Here is a 17,126-nt window from a genome sequence, read left to right as displayed (position 1 = left end):
ATATTGATTATTCTCTAGTACAACCTCATCTACTGACAAAGATCAATAAAAAATTTTGGGTTGAAATTCCTCTCTGTATTGTCGTTAAAAGAGAGAGAGAATCAATGATTTATAACAAACTATGAATCTTATTAGATGGTGTGGATGTAGCAGTAAATAAGTTTGCTTTTGAAGGAATAATTTAGCAAGGTGCTTGGAAGTAGGAGTTTCAAATTAATTTTTGACATTGGCTTCTTTTGTAACATTAAATAAAACATTATGATTTTAAAAAAAGGATGCAACTTTTATTTAAAATACAATATAGCATCTAGCATGTGGTAAGTAGGAAGTGGATTGAAGTATAGTTTTACCCAATTGTTTCCCAAAACCAATTACAAGAAACCAAAGATAAAATTTCCCAAAACTTTTCAAATTTTCATTATCATTTACATCATCTGGCTGATAAACAAACAGCAACACAAGTTCAACCTAACAAATAATTTTAAACTCTAGAACCAGATTAACTCTCATCTGCCTACCTGCCTTCCTTTTCACTCAAAGTAATGCCTTAAAACTCGACTTGAGCTCATGTTTTGCAACCAATATCCACACAAAAGATCACATCACATCTACAAACAACTTGTCACGTTTAAGTTTCTACTCCTCACTAATGATGGAAGCATTATTAAGATTCAACCGAAGAGTGAAGAGTGAAGAGTGAAGAGTGAAAACAATAACATACAACGTAGAAACCAAATTGAAAACAAGTTCGAAGCACAAACATGATCAACCTAATAAAAAAGAACAGCAAGGAGGCAGAAAGTAATGATTGGGGGATGAGAGAGAGAGAGACAGAGATGAGAGAAGCAAAGAAGAAAAGAAAGGTTAAAAGAAATCAAATCAAAGAGAGCATAAAGTGTTGTAATTTGGGGAGAGGAAGAAGAGAGGGTTACCAAAAACACAGCTGTGGGATTCATGAATTCCGTACCAAACACCCAACAAGTGGGTCTGTGGAATGCGTTGGCCAATGGGCTGACCTAAGTGGATTGACAGATGGGAGACCTCCACTGGTTTTAATGGAAACACACAGAGAAGAGAGAGAAACAAAAAAAGAGGAGAGATAGAGAGAGATAGAAGGGTACCACTGTAATGTTCCTCTGACCAGTCTAGTTGTGTTTTGATCTCATATCACGTGGAAGGAACGTGACTTCTAGCTTGGTGGCGTATGTCCACCACGTGCTCCTGCTTCTTCTTGTACAAATAATAATAACCATGCTATTGCTTCCAGTTCCAGATAAAAAATAATTCATTCACAGAGTTATAACATCCTTCAGCTTTCAGAAAATGGCTCAAATATCTCACTCTCACTCAGTTCAATATGTTATTTTAATGGTTTTCAACTAAACTATACTAAAAAGGAACAAAAATCACATATCCAATGAATTTTCTTTACCCCAATCCAATATGTAAGCTACTATTTAACATTGTTGTGGTCAAAATATCTGGTAGAAATGATGGGAATCATAAACAAACTAGTTTAAGAAGCATGTTGAACCAAAATAATCAAATTAAAGCTAATCTTAGAAGAACTGAAGCATAATATGATCTCACCAAAATCCTTATAAGGATGGAGGGCTACTGAGCTGCTTTGATTGGTTTGTTTTCCTTTCTTTCATATTTGCTTGTAAAGAGATTGCAGTGCCCAGAACGCCTTGTCTCTCCCACTAAGTCAAAGAAACTTACAGTTGGCCTGCAGTCAGATTTTTAGTAAAGCACTCTGATGAAAAATCAACCAACAGAATAAATAGGCATTATGAAATGTGTTCTTTAAGAGAGAGAAGAGAGAAAGGCCATGAGAAAAAGGTGTATCACTTTCTTAATCATTCAAAACCAGTGTCATCAAAAGAAACAGAAGTGGGAAAGAGAATAATATTTCCAGTTTCCAAATTACCAAAGCAACTATACTAAATTGAAGGTCCCAAATTTACAATAACTTTAGATGACGAGAGCATCAATAAAATCGAAGCCCACCTTAAAAGCCCAAACCAAAATCAAATCCAGAACCAACACAGAAACCCCAGAAATATATATAATATCATCATTTCATAATAAATTAGCCAAATCGATTGTAAAGATGCTATATAGGTGTTGAACGCTTCTACCAGCCTCAGATTTCAGACAATCCAAGAGGGAATGCAGGAGTCTCCTATTCATTATTCTGCATTGAAGGAATGATCAAATGCTGTCCCTGCAAAAACACAGGACGTTGGAAAATCACCGAGTCAACCAAACATCCCACTCTAACCTCTACAAAACATTAGATTTTTCTTAAACTTGTAATGTGTATATACATACATGCACGCGCACATGTATGAATGAAAACATTATCTTAGTCTGAGACTGTCTAAGACCATTCATCAGATTCTCCTAAAACAAAACATGTCTTTTTCAAAACTTAATTGATGTCAAAAAGACCATACAATATGAGCAGGACACAGCAATTTTTTCCATACATTTTTAGGAGGGGGGAAAGAGTGAATTTGAGATACAACCTGATAATAAAAGCCATACTGTTTATTGCTCATAATGTAAATTGTGTAATGTATCAATAAGCAAAAAATTGAGCAGCCAAGTTAAAATAAACATTTGAGTTACCTTCAGGTAGACACCTCAACTGCATACAGAATTCACTCTAGTAACTAAAACCAGCAAAGCACATTTCATAGTTACATACTACTAGTGTAAAGGCAACTTTTTGATCCACAACAGAGGGTCAGGAAAGCTATAGATCTCAGATCAAATAAAACTCTACTTCATGACACTCAATTTCAAAGATCTTGTCGGAGATTAGATGTTACATTAGAAAGCTAGGAATCAAAGCCCGCTTAATTTCCGTATTTAGCCAATTCTTTCCATTCTAACCCATTTTGATACTGACAATCTACAAACTTCCGCCTTTTTTAACAAGAGTCTACTGTTGACCCAATAATTTATAGTACCAAAACAAGGGAACTCATAAGACATCTGTCTTCATATTAGCGGAACGATGAAGATTTTTACTTGTAACCTTTAGAATACCCTGGTTTTTCGAACCACCATGCTCAAAGTTAGCAAAGGCGGATTATGCCATCATAAATTCATAATCTCTGCATCCATGAGAGAACAAATTAAAAATTGATTAACCGAGCAAGTTATTTGACTCCTTCGTTAAAGGTAAAAAAGTGGATAAGGAAAGAAAAGTTCCATAAGACTGGTTCTAGAGGCACAGTTCATTTTAGGAATCTAGCCTGTCACAATTTAAATGATACAAAGGAAAGCCTTCTTCACTTAATAATAATTAAGCTAAGGGTTTATTTTTCAATCCCTTGTAGTCTTGTGCCCAAATATAGCCTGTAAGACTGGATGTTTGGACGACTTAATGGGGAGCCCTTGCTTTCATGGGGAAAGGGAGGACTCTAGGTTGATAGGAGTTCAAGTTACCATTCCCAAGATCATCTGAAGCATTATTGAGAGATCAAAAATATGTTTTTAGACCATGCATCTGATGATCATGTGAGTAACAACCACATTGTGGTACTCGTAACCACTTGTAATAGTTTGTCCACCTTATAAGCCTCTATTTGAAGTCTTATAACATTCAACTATTCATGATTACTAATACTTGGTCGGTTACTTATAATTGGAGTTCTTTTGAATAGTTCTATTGATATATTTGGAATGAATTTAGGGGATATAATATAATCCCTCTGACTGTTTTAACCCATATTCTGTTTGTATTTTTGTTTTGCTAAATTGAAAGTCAAATTTTATTAACAAAATAAAACAAAAACACCAATGCCAAATTATTCAAAACTATCCATTTTACCATCATTACAGAATCAAAGTGACACCACCGCCATAATATCAAAATCCTCATGGCCTTAATAAAAGATATAATGTCCTTGCCTAAAGAAAAAATTATAAAATGACCAACTACAGGGAAAAATATCTTGCATCCTTACTTTATAACAATTTCAAATCTATCGTAAACAGGCATATCCTCCTACATTAGGACAAGTATTAAGGAGAATGGTACAATCGAAAATTAGTTTTCTATTTAAGAGACTGCAATGAATCAACGTTACAGGTAAATATGCATATCCTCCCCTCCCTAATATGACAAGTAGCAGGAAAAACAGTACACTAGGACAGGATGAAAAGTAATATTTAAGCATTCTTTAAAAAAGAAAGAAAGAAAAAAGACTAATAAATATCAGTATCACATTAAAGAGATGTTAGAACACTTTTTCCATTCTTCATTAAAAGTTCCTTCTGATTCACGGAGCATTTAAAATCAAATAGGTAGGAAAGGGGCTATGAAAATTACTAGGACAAGGAGGTGCTATAGAGATATTTACATCTCTACCAATAATGGAATTTCAAGTTTCGATGGAAAAAAGAATATCAAAATCTTGCCAGCACCAGCAGAGCACCAAAGATCTCAGACAATCTTATGCAAGGTGTACAGATGAAAAGTATGTCTAGAAATTCCTCCGAGAAAAAATGTGTAGAAATTTTACTTATATATATATATATATATATTTTTTTTTTTTTTGATTCCACTTTTTCTTAAAAACATTAAAAGTCTGAGGGGAAGCGAAGAAATGGGTCCATCTCCTAAGCAACATTCAACAATTAAAGACAATAATTGTAATAATAAAAAGTGAAAAATAACCACAAATTTCAATCCAATTACTAGCAATAAAAAGGAGGGTATTCCTGAACATCATGCTGACAAGTTGGGAGAAGAGAGATTATTACTTGGGTGTTAATGTAGGTCATTGCTCCCGGCTGCATGTACTGCTGCACATATTCATGCTAAAATTTAAGATACGATTACATAATATATAAAGAAAATTCCAATTCTTGTGGCCATGAAAATAAATAGAATTTCTCTGTAAACCAAGATTCTATGGAAAGTAACTAAACCTGGGAATTTTGGCCAGGCAAGGCCCCAACTGCATCTCTTTTAGCAGACTCATCACCACCCCTAGAAGATCCCTTAGCATCACACTGTAAAAGTTTATAATTAACGAAAAGTCTCAGTCTATAATTTTCTCCCAAATGAAGCTTAGGGTATGGGGGGGTGGGGGGGTACAATAAACCAGTAGAATACTAGGTTTAAGAGCTGGTTTCAATTACCTCCAACTGAAGCAACACCATTGCCCCCACCAAAAAAAGTGAAAAAAAATGGAAAAAAGAAAACGAATGTGAGCACATCATAGTGATGAGATCAAATAAATCATATAGCCTTATTGAAAAGAAACAGAACTAGGCATCTACTGATCAACCGAGGAAAGTCTTTACCACTTGATCACCAACTGAAGTGCTCTCAAATCTCAATCACAATAAGTAAAAGAACGTGAGAGGAGAGCTCGTATCAGCATCAGTAACGTGCGTGCATAGTCTTCTAAATGTAAAACCACGTAGGAGCTAAAAATGGGAAACGAGCTTACCTCTCTGTACCTAGTTAGATACGACTTAAGCGGATCAATATAGTCCTCGAAACCCAATGTCGCCATTGCCCACAGCAAATCATCCCCATTAATGGTCTTTCTCTTCTCCTTCTGGCACTTATCGCTCGCCCTACACACGCACAAAACCAATTACATCCAATACACAATAAAAAAAAAAATTTGCCTTTGCCGTATCAGAAACGCCAATCGTAAACTAACACCAGAATTGACACTAAAATTCACGATCCGAATACGAAAGAAGAGAGATCAAAGACGGACGCACTCGCTAGTGATGAAGCTGATGAATTCGGAGACGCATTCCTGGACGGTGTCCTTGGCGTCCTTGGCGATCTTGCCATTAGCGGGCAAGGCCTTCTTCATGATCCGGCTAATGTTAGCGATCGGGAGGTATCGGTCCTGCTCCCGAACCCCACCGGTATTGGGGCTCTGCTCGCCGCCGCTCTCGTGGCTGCCGCCGGCTGGACTCGTCGGAGCCTCCGCCATGTGAGCGAGATCCTGAATCACTGAAAACACAGAAACCCACCAAAAAAAAAGCCATAAAACATCGGGGAAAAAACCATACGTGGAACCCTAAGCCTGGAATGGAAGAGAATTGAGAGAAAATGGAAAGAGGGTACCTGAAAGAAAAGAGGGAAACAGACAACAGCAGAATTTGTATTTGGCGCGCGTTGGGAGAGAGAAGAGATTGGATTGGTGGAATTGTTTTTAAGAGAAAATGTATAAATCGGACGCTGGAGAAGGAAGCACAGAGAGAGAGAAGAAGGGAAATAAGCTTTTTATTTCTATAATTCTTTTTTTCTTTTTTCTCTTCTTCTTTTTGGCAGAAGTTGGCTCCACTTTTTACTAATCGTGGAAAGTTTTGATTTTTTTTTCTTTCTTAAACTAATTTTTGTTTTTTGGATACTGAATATTGTTTGAGGGGAATAATTATTAAATATTTCATATACATTTTTTTTCCTAAAGTATATAGCATTCCTAACGTTGAAGATTACAACCTTTCCAGTAATAGAGAGAATTAGAAAATATTACCAATGTCTTAATTAGAGAATTTAAACTTTTTATTTTCACATAATATAAAATGTATTTGTTCGTCATAATTGTCTATTTAGTTTTCAGAATCGTGTGAATGTTTATTCTTTTTAAAAGAATTTTAGTCATGAAATCTAATTTTATTTCATTATAACTTAATGGTAACTTTTTTTTATATATGAAATGGTAATTTATTTATTAAAATCAGTATAAAGTTGCCAAAATATAATGAATTCGACGAAATTAATTTATTAAGCAAAGATGATATAAAATTATTAATAACATATAATTTAATAAATTATTATTTTATTTTGTCAATCAAAAAATAACTCAATTAGTTAAAACATATATTCTTAATAAATAAGTTGTTTGATCCCACCTCCACGTGTTTAACTCAAAAGGAAAAAAAAAAAAATCATTCTCAATTTATATTAATTGTCTTTTACTTGAACCACTTAGTAGTTAAAACATGTATACCTTCTTTGGATGATGGTAAATTTGAATTTTCATCGCTCATTTATGATGTGCAATACTCTTAAAAAAAGTGCATGATTTTTGTTTTTAGTTTTTTTTTCCTCCTTTGTAACCATTAAAAACATTTAAAGAAATATTTACGATATTGAATTATAAATAAAGATAATATAGTTAAAAAATTGTGCATATTTAATAAATTTATTGGTCAGCGTGAATTTTTAAAAGAATATAGTATTACAATGTGATAGAGAATTCAAACTTTCGATCGGAGAGGTTATTAATGTTTTAACTTTTAACTAATTAGACTTTGCTTAAATTGACAATTGAAATGAACTTAAATTACTATTTGTCAACCAATATAAGCTTGGTCAAGACACAACTAGAATATTGTGAGTCCGAATCCTTATTATACATGGTGTTGTATTAAAAAAGATTACTATTTTTTGAAAAAGGTACCTTAACAATCCATCTAAAAATATAATTTTCATAAAATCCTAGTAGAAATAAGATTTAAATTAAATTATGGTCCCAAATTTATTTTTAGGATATTAAATTCTAGGTAAGTTAGTTATCATAGTTTGAATAAGAACTTTGTTATTGGCCTAACCGCAAACCTATGATGACCATCTAAAATTTCATTTTATTTGAATTTGGTATTAAACTCTTCAATGTTTTATTTTAGTCCTCAAATCATACACATTAATTTTTAAGTGTTTGCCCTTAACTTTCCTTATTAAATTATTTATCATCATATTTTTTGTTATTCACTTAATTGATAAATATTTAAAGTCTTGTTATTATTATTTTTCACTTTAATTAGTTAAGTTGTGTTAAGTTGGCTTTTTTGAATTCTAGTAGATTAAGTATTAGATTTCTAATAGATTAAGGACTAATATATTTTTTTAGTGTAAAGTTTAATGATTAAAACAGAACATTAAACAACCTAAAATGAAACACTGAAAAATATTAGGACAAAATAAAATAACACAGTACGAAAATTTAGAGAAACAAGATTTAAACCCGATAAATAATGGTCAAAATAAAGCTAATTGTAGGATGCTAAACAGAGATGCATAAATCCAAACATTATTTTACTGTCTGTTTTTTCCCAAGTCCTAATTCCAGCTCTTAATTTGTAGATAATTTTATTTACAATTTACAAACATATAACTAAACTAAAATGCAGATAATTCACCGTATTTTAATCTAGGTATAAGTATAGCTCAATTTGTTAAAACATATATTCTTTATAAAAAAGACAGAGTTTGTAAAAAAAAAAAAGCAAAAAAAATATCTACAAGAGTTGATCATGGCACCTTTTATATGAAGTAATCGATCGGTAATCCTTCAGCAACAGCTCTCTCCATTATCTCTTTCTGCTCCAAAAACAATCAGAAAAATTCTCTGTAGCTCATTTCAACAGAATAAAAGGGAGCGTTTGGCTCACGGGTTATGTTTGCAAAACCGAGGCCAAAATCCCCGAATAGGCACCTGAAAATTTATAACAAGGAAGCAAATTTTTTTACCTGGATTGCGCTTGTGATCATTCCAGGAGTATCCTATATTAATCACAGAAGATTTCAATCAAGAATAAAGTGAAAGCATATTACTCAAAGCTATAGAAATGGAAGTTTGTTTTCAAAGAAAATGAACTTTTACGCACCTTAAACGACTTCTTATTCCACGGTATATCGCTCCATGTCTTCGAGTCGAGCAAGTCCCACGTGCCAGGAATGCACATGGCTTTCACGTGCTCCAAGATTCTCAAGCTATCTGTCAAACAAGATTCCCCCCTTCAGTATATGAAGCAAAACTGCACATATTCTACAGATATATAGATGCTTCTACAGTTCAAATGAAAATGTGGAATGGTGATGTTGGAGTTGTTGCAAGAGAAACAATGGATGGATCTTTAGAAGAAAGTGCATAAATGAATAGAGAGAAGCTGAAGCAATCATGAGTTCTGTCCAGAAATTTCCAGATCCATTTGTATTATCCAGAAAAATTGTAAACCAAAAGAGCTCTAACATTTACCATATAATGTTCATTACCATTACTCATTTTCTTTTTGAAAATACTCCACCTCCTTTTCACTCTTAACCTATTTACTTAATATAAGGTCAGTTGCAAAAGTAAAACATAGTTCAGAAGTTCAGCATGGCTGTCTTAATCTTTAAAAATGAAATTAATCATTTTCCAATAGTACAGTACATCTATTATAGCTAGGTTGCAGGCATGCCAAAAACAATTGTCCAGGATAGAAATGTTGAATTCTTCAGAGATTTCTGGAGGACTTGATAGAAGAAATTTGATATTGCCTCATGTTTTAGTACCACAAAATATTTACTAAGGAATGGTCACATACAAGTAAAATACACAAGCTTAGGCAATTAAATTTGATGCCTGTGGGACCTAAACACTCCTCAAACAGTGTTTGGATTGAATCAAACGAGGGATATATACAAGTATCCCCTTGCCTTAGTGAATTTTCATCAGTGAGTTTATGTTTATAATAAGAAAAAGTGGCAAATCTATTTGAATATAAACCAACTGATGAAATAAGCCTGACTTGAGGGCAAGGTGGATTGTTTTGGGTGGGAGGGAGTTGATGTGGATTGTTAGCTGTATCCTGTTATAACAGTAAAAATAGTTGGACTAGCAAACTAATAGTTAGCTAATAAGGAAGTGGTAGTAGCTAAAAGAAAAGCTGACCCAGTATCATAAACGATGATGGTTACATTTAAGCATAAGAATTAAAGTTTACTCGTTACTGCATTAACATCCCACCGAAAAGACAGAATAAAGTAACTTTATAGTCACTAAAATAAAGATCTCAATGAAGAGGCGAATAAACTTAGTAAACAAAACCTTATTATCCCAATGCATACCTCTATAAGAAGAAAATTACTACTTACAAAGCCAAAAGAGCGGATGCAAGTAAAGCCAAGAGAGAAAACAAGTTACTTGTAACAAATGCTTCTTCCCAGATTTCATTACTTGACCAAGTAGGTGCAACTTCTCGAAATGGAATGCCATTACTTAAACAAGCTCTGAAAAATACCAGTTAAAACTTATGGGTTCTGAAAATATGACAAAAGGAACACATGCATTCTAACATAACAAGTATTATTAGACCACTGGTGTCTCACGATTCTAATCACTATGCACAAGAGGGAACATGGAAAATAAAAGGAAAAAAAGGAAGAAGAAAAGAAATATGAACACGAACAGAAGAAAAAAACTAAAAAACAGAAAGAGAGAAGAATATATGACCAATATTCTTTGATTAAATAAGTTGTGCACTCATCAATGTTCAGTTTCCATAATATCAAATAATGAAACTTTTTCGAAGTATATTTGGTATTGGCATATGGCATTGTATAAAATACGCATCAACCATGAAGTTCAAATGCACATACTTATAATTGGAAAAGGAAAAGAGAAGAAAAACATGAACTAGATAAGTACAGTGCACTAGCCAGTAACATGTGACAAGAGTTTTGGTAGGTTATATATGTTCACATCTTCAAATCAGTGAAACAAATTCCTGCAGCGCTAGAGTTTTGTATGATTGTAACCCATAGTTTTACTTTTACAGGGATTTTTGCTTCTGGAAATTATCTTCAATGACATCGTGTGTCCATTTTTTCCCATACCAAATTATGTAATTTTGCAAATAGGACTAATTTTGAAAATCCTGGAAGTAAAGGTTGCCCACTGATTAAAAGAGCATGCCTAGGTGCCCTTCACCGAAGGTATGGGGCAAGGCCAACCTTTGTAAAGACACGCACCTGATGCTAGCACGTGCTTGGCACCTCAGGTGCATGAGTTTCTGATTCCTTTTATAAAAAAAAAACGTTGGATGCCTATTTCTTTAAACAATTTCTTAAATAAAGCCCTTGTTTCTTCGATGGCTGCAAATATTACAAGTTGAACACTTGTTTGCGAGGCCTTAGTTGCCCAAACGATGGTTAGATACATTAGAACTCAGAATGAGTTGACAACCTAACATGTTCAACTAATTGGCACACGCTAAAACTTTAAACAATAATTTCATGTGCATAACATCAAAAAGAGCTAAACCTATTCTGTAGCTGATACTTTCTCAAAGAACTACTTTTTAGAAACAAGAAAATGAAGATCCAAGATACTATGATAGGACAGAAACGATAACATGAAGGTCTAAAATGGGTAGGAACATACTCTTTGACTACTTGGCGAATAACCCCAGTCAGAACACCGTCCCTAATGGGAGCTGTCTGCAGTTCAAAGGAATTTGTACTTGTGAAATCAAGAACTCTCTTATTCTTATCTTCGTTATCAACCTGTAAAGTGTAAACACCTTGAATGCATTATGCTCATAAAATTTCAGGGGAAAAGATAAATTGCCAATATGCACAAACATAAACAATTTTAGTCTTACTGAGGGATTTCAGCTTTGAATTTTATGCCCACTCAGTACTCACCTTGCGGCAAACAACAAAAAAGTTTGTCAGGCAGCCTTCAAGTATCTGATCACCATCGTTTGACAACAGAAGCTCAGTCACAGAAGGAGGCCTCAATTTTTCCAGAGACTTCCTACGCCTAATATAAATTCACAAAGAACATTACAACAATAAAGTTAGAATGTAATAGCCTTGGAGAAACCAAGTCAACATAATAGCTTAAATTATTCATACTTCATGTTCCAAGGAAACTAATTGCTTTACATTCGAACCACTAATTTTGATCTTCTTGACCATTTGAATCAAACCATGAATGGTTCTTGCCCTCCCATTACTTCCAAGGTAACAGAGTAGAGGACTACGTTCAATCCATACAAATCAAAGCTATGCATTCTCACCTAACCCAATCGGAGTACTTCGCCTCAGCGAATTCCCTCCCTTGGCCCACCACGGCCAGATTTGCACCATTTTCCGGGATCCCAAATTCACGAGGGACGTAGTTACCGACATGCACGTGCACATCAAGAACCTCTTTAACTTTCTCTACATCCACTACGCCGTCACTTTCACCAAATTTTTCCAAATTCACACTAACTAGTGCTGTAATTGTCAATTCTTCTCCCTCATTCCTCTCCTTCAACGCTACCGGCAACACTTCTCTCATAGAATCATCGACAAGCGTCCGAATAGCTGGTTCCCAAGGAATGGAATCGATCGACGACTGTAATACCGGATTAGCAGTCGTTTTGTTCGATTCAGACAAGAGTCGTGGAGTCGAATTCGACAGAATTTTAACTGATTGAGTGAGCCTTTTCATGTGCCTGTCCCAGAACAGAATGCTCGACGCATTGTTATGGGACCGAGTAGTGGTATAAGCGCCTGAAATAATTGAAATCGACAGTCAATCAGCAGCGAAACACTATTATTCCAAACACAGGAATCTCCCTCAGTTTTTTTTTTTCAAATAATCAAATCGCTTAGCCGAACGATTTCACTCCAAAACAAAGAGTCGAATACCAGTACACTTGATTTCATATGGATTTTAAATTACGAAAAACTTCCCCGGAATCCAAACGCTGCTTTTGAGTTTCACTAATCAGAAGACGGCTAAAATAAGATTACCGAAAAGAGTGATACATGTTTGTTTACCAGGATGAGTTTCGAGGAAGGTAGCGACTGGAGGAACTTCGGAGCCTTGCAACACGACGCCATTACTGAACAAGAAGCGGAAGCTCGCCATTTTCTTCGACTGCTGCGATCACTAGGAAGCGAGAGAATCTGATTAGCCGCAAATTTGGTTGGATTGATTCAATTACAGGCGATGAAGCTTTGGATCGTCGACTTTTTCTTTTTCTTTTGGCGGCCCGCCAATCGCTCATTTGTCCTTCGCTTCGAAAATGTTAATTTAATACAAATTAAAATCAGTAACGAACTGTCTGTTTGTGCTTTTCTTCTCCATTTGTTACCGGGTATATAAATATTTATCCCATTTTTTTTGACCATAATTATCCATTAAATGCAAAGTGCCTATTTGGAATTCTTTGTTTATTGCTTTTAGGTTTGTCTTCTTCGATCGAGAAAAAATAAAATTACATTTAGTAATTATTTATTTTATCTATTATTATTGTTTTTATATCCGTCAATGTCCATGTCAACTAGCGTGCACCTCAACTAATCCCACTTACAATATTTGATGTCGAAAAACATAACATCTTGGACTAGAAAACACATGAAAATTATTAATTCCTAATGTAATATTAATAATTGTTTACTGATATTTTATCATGACATTAATTTTTCAAAATAAATATTTGAAACTTCTATGTTAGAATTATTTATTTTTATATATTTGTTATGATTTTGATAGGTCAAAAATTAAAAACATGAACAATGTATAATAAACAATAAACTTTATTTGGTTGTTTCCAAAGTTCCACGTTTCTTATAATAAAAAATGAAATACAAATGCTCATGCATTTAAGAACGATTACAAAACAAGTCCTAGAGGACTACTTGAATTTCCATTCAAATGTCGATCATCAATATTTTTATATGATTAAGGAGTTTAGAGCAATGTAAGAGGTGAATAAATATTTTAATTATATATAGAGAAAAAAAACCAACTTGAACTAGCTCAACGGTCAAGATATATATTCTCAACCAAATGCTGCCTAACTTAACCTTCAAAACTTTTATTTAAAAAGATATATATGATGCAATACCATCATACTTGCGTGCATCATTCACCAATCTTATCAAGGACTCATTCACCAATCTTATCAAGGACTCAACGAGATTGGAGAGCGAGGACTAATAGTGGAGATTGATACATTACCGTCAAAAACTCTTAAATTGTGAAACCTTAGATAAAAATAGTACTTAGCACGGTTATTCGCTTACACTTAAAACAGAGAAAAAGAAATATAGAATAAAAAAGAAAGATTAGGGTCTAAATTAGATTTTAAAGCTAAATTATAACTTTTCAAATATTTTATCATGCAGATATTCTAAATACCACATTCATCAATTGATTCACTAGCTATAAATGAATCAATGAGCCTTTGCTAACACAGTTCATTCCCATAAAACCTAAAATGCTTTATGCTTTACTTCAGAAACAAATTGTAACTTCAAATCTCTACCTATCAATCAAATGAATGTTGAATAATAAGTAAATAAAAAGACAATACTAAGATCCATTTCTTCAACAAAGAATTGGGAGAACTGTTCAAATACTCTAAAACTATATAAGTACTCAGGCGCTCTTAGAGTGCGGTTCGATAATTTAAATTCGTTAAATTATCGGGGTTGTATAGCAGAACGTTCCAATTTACATAGCTATGTACATTCTACAAATTGCAGTGGCGATATACTTACCGAGCACAGAAACCCGACCATAACTACCCGGATCAAAATGCAAGGATCAGCAAACAAGCAGTGCTAAAGATTAGCCGCTGATCTATGAATAATGTCATAAAGTGAGAGTAGAATTTCGGCACCAATCAATGCGATGATCAGCCATTCCAAAAAATCTGATTTCCTGTTCTGCAGAATTTCCTGTAGGAAGCGAATATTATGCTGGCAAAAAAAGAGGGAAAAAAAGTTAATGGAGTTAAAGATGAAATCTATTCGTATCAACGAATCAAGAATCAAGAATAACAAATTCTCATCTTAGGCAAGATGGTATACCTCCACAAACTTCAATTTGAAATCTAGACTTGCGAATCTCTGTGTTAGTTCAAACTCATCTCTGAGATATTCCCATATTTGGGCATATTTTGCATCCTTCCACGCAATGTCTGATCTGAAAAAAGATAATAAAAAATTCTTTTAGGTTCAAGCTAGGAATCAGGATAAGCAAAGGAAATAGTAAACTCACTAACAAGTGTGCTGAGCATACATATGTTATTAGTTGAGTGAGAGAGAGAAATACCTCTCAAAAAGTCCAAGCTTGAGAATAACATCAGCAAGATTCGAGTTTGCCTTTCCCACCAACTGGAAAAGTTTCTTCCTCTTCATTTTAAACTTCCCAGTTGCTTCCATTTCACGGTTTATGTCAGTGAATTCGGCAACCATCCCATCAACCTTCGCAGCAAATGTTAAAAGCATGGTGGCATCGCGTCAAACATCATCAATACTAATTGAAGTATTAAAATCTCTAGTCAGATATAGTAACTACCTGTCGCCCATAGTAATCAAGAGCAATGCTTTGACCAAGAACACTACCTATGGTACGTATACCATCAATATTCAAGTATTGCAGCATTATGTAGTCCAGTCCCCCTTCCATCCATGTATTCAAAGCAGGCTTCTCTCTCACCTCATACTCTACAAATTCATACAATTTCAAGTTCAGATACAACTATACACTTAAGCAGCATTATTCTAAGTTAACTCACACTTTCAAAATAGCAGAACATACTAAAAGTAACTCAAAGCAATATAGCAGGAAAACGTACTAACAGAGCTAGAAATTTATGGAGGTGTAGACATATTGCCAACAAATTTCCAGTCCGTCCCAATGCGGCCAAGGCCACATTTGGTCAATTTGGAAAGAAAGGAACGATTATAAAGATAGATATAGCTCTTTTGACAGTCTTTTGGACTGTGTACACCATATGGCATCTTGTTTGAGTGCCTCGTGTAGTCATTTTTTGTAACTACTCTTATCTATCTTGTCAACTTAGACGGGATATTTCATATAGATCCCCTTTTAGGAAGGGAGGATGGGTTATCTCCTCCCCTTTTCTTACTCCCTTTAGGGTAAATGAAATCTGTGTGTTTGTGTTTCTTATCACCACCACCAACAACAATGATGATAATAACTCCAATAGAAACAAGATTCATGTAAAGATACGTTGGAAATAAGACCTTACCATCTTTTCTCATTTCAGGAAGCAATCCAGATGCATGTTTCTCTACAATTTTCAAATACCCATCAACCTCATGTTCGCGGACATTAAACAGCACAATGGAGCCATACTGAAAAACTACCATGAAACAGCAGTCACTGCCGGTTATGCTGGCGCTAAGCGTCTGAAACAGAAAATTTTCTTCAAAAGTGTGTTCGTCCAACTAATCATGAATAATAGTCCACCAAAAAGCAAACTTACGTTCGCATTACAAAGATCGCCGAACTTAAGGACAACATAATTCGTCATACGTGATGATGGCGGGATAAAGTTGCATTTATTCTGATCCACCAAGCTTCTCAAATCAACACTGAATCAAAGAAAGATGCGGGATGGAGAACAAATCAGAAATACACAAGTGTACAATTCGCTGTGTCATAACTTCAACTATATGAGACTCTAATCATAAACTAGATCACCTCTTATCTCAATTTTCATTATTTTTGAAGCTACATACTACCTCGTTCACTCACCAAGAATCACGCAAGAAATTTTCCAAAATCATTAGAAAATAATCAATGACTTTAGTAATCTAGAACAACACAAGGTAAGAAAAAAATAGACCAAACGAGCAACCTTATGATGGGAAATAAAATTGTACAGCACGGAGAAGAATTAAGAGTAAATTTTACAGTAAAATCAGAACGAACATGGCAGTTCTTTCCTTGTACGCACAATTCAACGCAACTACTCTCACAAACACAGTTAAACATTCCAGGAGACGAAAATTAAAAGAGCGAACGAGATAGCAACCTAGTCGAGAAGAAATAAGCTCTGACAGGAATAGAGGGCCTAGAATCCTCCTCAACTTCATCCCCTTCACCATCGCTAACTCCTTCCCCGATACTCCGGAAACCTCCATCGCCGACCTCCGAACACGACACCGGTTCATTCCACTCCAACGTGTGCACCGAGGAGGTAATGCACCTCGCCAACACAACCAAACCGCAACTCGATCTTCCGAAGCGCCGAATTCCAAGGCCAATACACCAATCACTCGAGAAACAATTAACGTTAGCGCGGGAGGATAGGGTTCTGCAGAGAGTAATCGAGTGAGACTGCGGCACCGGCGAGAGGAGGCTCGAACTCGAGCGAGTGAGAAACGACCGGCCGGCGGCGAACAGAAGAGACGATGAAGAAGAAGAAGAAGAATAAGCGGAGAGCTTGGGGATGAGGCGTACGGACCTCAGATGGGCGTCAATGGTGCGCCACATCTCTTTGTTTGGTGTTTCAGAGACGACGACAGGGAAACAAAGAAGAACATTTGCCTG

At 34.9% G+C, this 17,126-nt stretch overlaps 3 protein-coding genes across 6 annotated transcripts; all 3 read right to left on the bottom strand.

Moving 5' to 3' along the window:
- Positions 1 to 1,832: 1,832 nt before the first annotated feature.
- On the bottom strand, positions 1,833 to 6,226 carry LOC111009975 (nuclear transcription factor Y subunit B-1). Of its 2 annotated transcripts, none has more exons than XM_022283219.2 (6): positions 6,113 to 6,226; positions 5,758 to 5,998; positions 5,475 to 5,604; positions 4,948 to 5,031; positions 4,780 to 4,821; positions 1,833 to 2,227 (listed from the first exon to the last, which is right to left on the bottom strand). In XM_022283219.2, the coding sequence occupies exons 2-6, from the start codon at positions 5,976 to 5,978 to the stop codon at positions 2,186 to 2,188; spliced, it is 519 nt and encodes a 172-aa protein (XP_022138911.1). In that variant the 5' UTR covers positions 5,979 to 5,998; positions 6,113 to 6,226; the 3' UTR covers positions 1,833 to 2,185. The 2 variants fall into 2 exon arrangements, with proteins under 2 accessions (XP_022138911.1, XP_087973231.1); XM_088117105.1 differs by having other exon boundaries at positions 4,780 to 4,818.
- LOC111009973 (D-aminoacid aminotransferase-like PLP-dependent enzymes superfamily protein) lies at positions 6,113 to 12,884 on the bottom strand. 3 transcript variants are annotated; one of them, XM_088117104.1, is made up of 9 exons: positions 12,593 to 12,883; positions 11,842 to 12,322; positions 11,465 to 11,582; positions 11,202 to 11,323; positions 9,963 to 10,048; positions 8,662 to 8,771; positions 8,525 to 8,557; positions 8,315 to 8,374; positions 6,113 to 6,226 (listed from the first exon to the last, which is right to left on the bottom strand). In XM_088117104.1, exons 1-8 carry the CDS (start codon positions 12,681 to 12,683, stop codon positions 8,318 to 8,320), a joined length of 1,098 nt encoding a protein of 365 aa, XP_087973230.1. In that variant the 5' UTR covers positions 12,684 to 12,883; the 3' UTR covers positions 6,113 to 6,226; positions 8,315 to 8,317. The 3 variants fall into 3 exon arrangements, with proteins under 3 accessions (XP_087973230.1, XP_022138906.1, XP_022138907.1); XM_022283214.2 differs by lacking the exon at positions 6,113 to 6,226 and having other exon boundaries at positions 8,069 to 8,374; positions 12,593 to 12,882; XM_022283215.2 differs by lacking the exons at positions 6,113 to 6,226; positions 8,315 to 8,374; positions 8,525 to 8,557 and having other exon boundaries at positions 9,914 to 10,048; positions 12,593 to 12,884.
- A 1,231-nt stretch (positions 12,885 to 14,115) lies between these two features.
- LOC111010276 (sporulation RMD1-like protein, putative (DUF155)) lies at positions 14,116 to 17,126 on the bottom strand. Its single transcript, XM_022283644.2, has 7 exons — positions 16,609 to 17,126; positions 16,057 to 16,165; positions 15,820 to 15,979; positions 15,123 to 15,271; positions 14,877 to 15,028; positions 14,633 to 14,747; positions 14,116 to 14,521 (listed from the first exon to the last, which is right to left on the bottom strand). The coding sequence occupies exons 1-7, from the start codon at positions 17,067 to 17,069 to the stop codon at positions 14,384 to 14,386; spliced, it is 1,284 nt and encodes a 427-aa protein (XP_022139336.1). The 5' UTR covers positions 17,070 to 17,126; the 3' UTR covers positions 14,116 to 14,383.

The sequence above is a fragment of the Momordica charantia genome (assembly GCF_013281855.1).
Source record: "Momordica charantia cultivar OHB3-1 chromosome 9 unlocalized genomic scaffold, Mcharantia_2.0 BLBB01000009.1, whole genome shotgun sequence".
Classification (NCBI taxonomy): Eukaryota; Viridiplantae; Streptophyta; class Magnoliopsida; order Cucurbitales; family Cucurbitaceae; genus Momordica; species Momordica charantia.
Note: the sequence above shows the minus strand (reverse complement) of the source record. Positions and strands in the feature narration are given on the sequence as shown.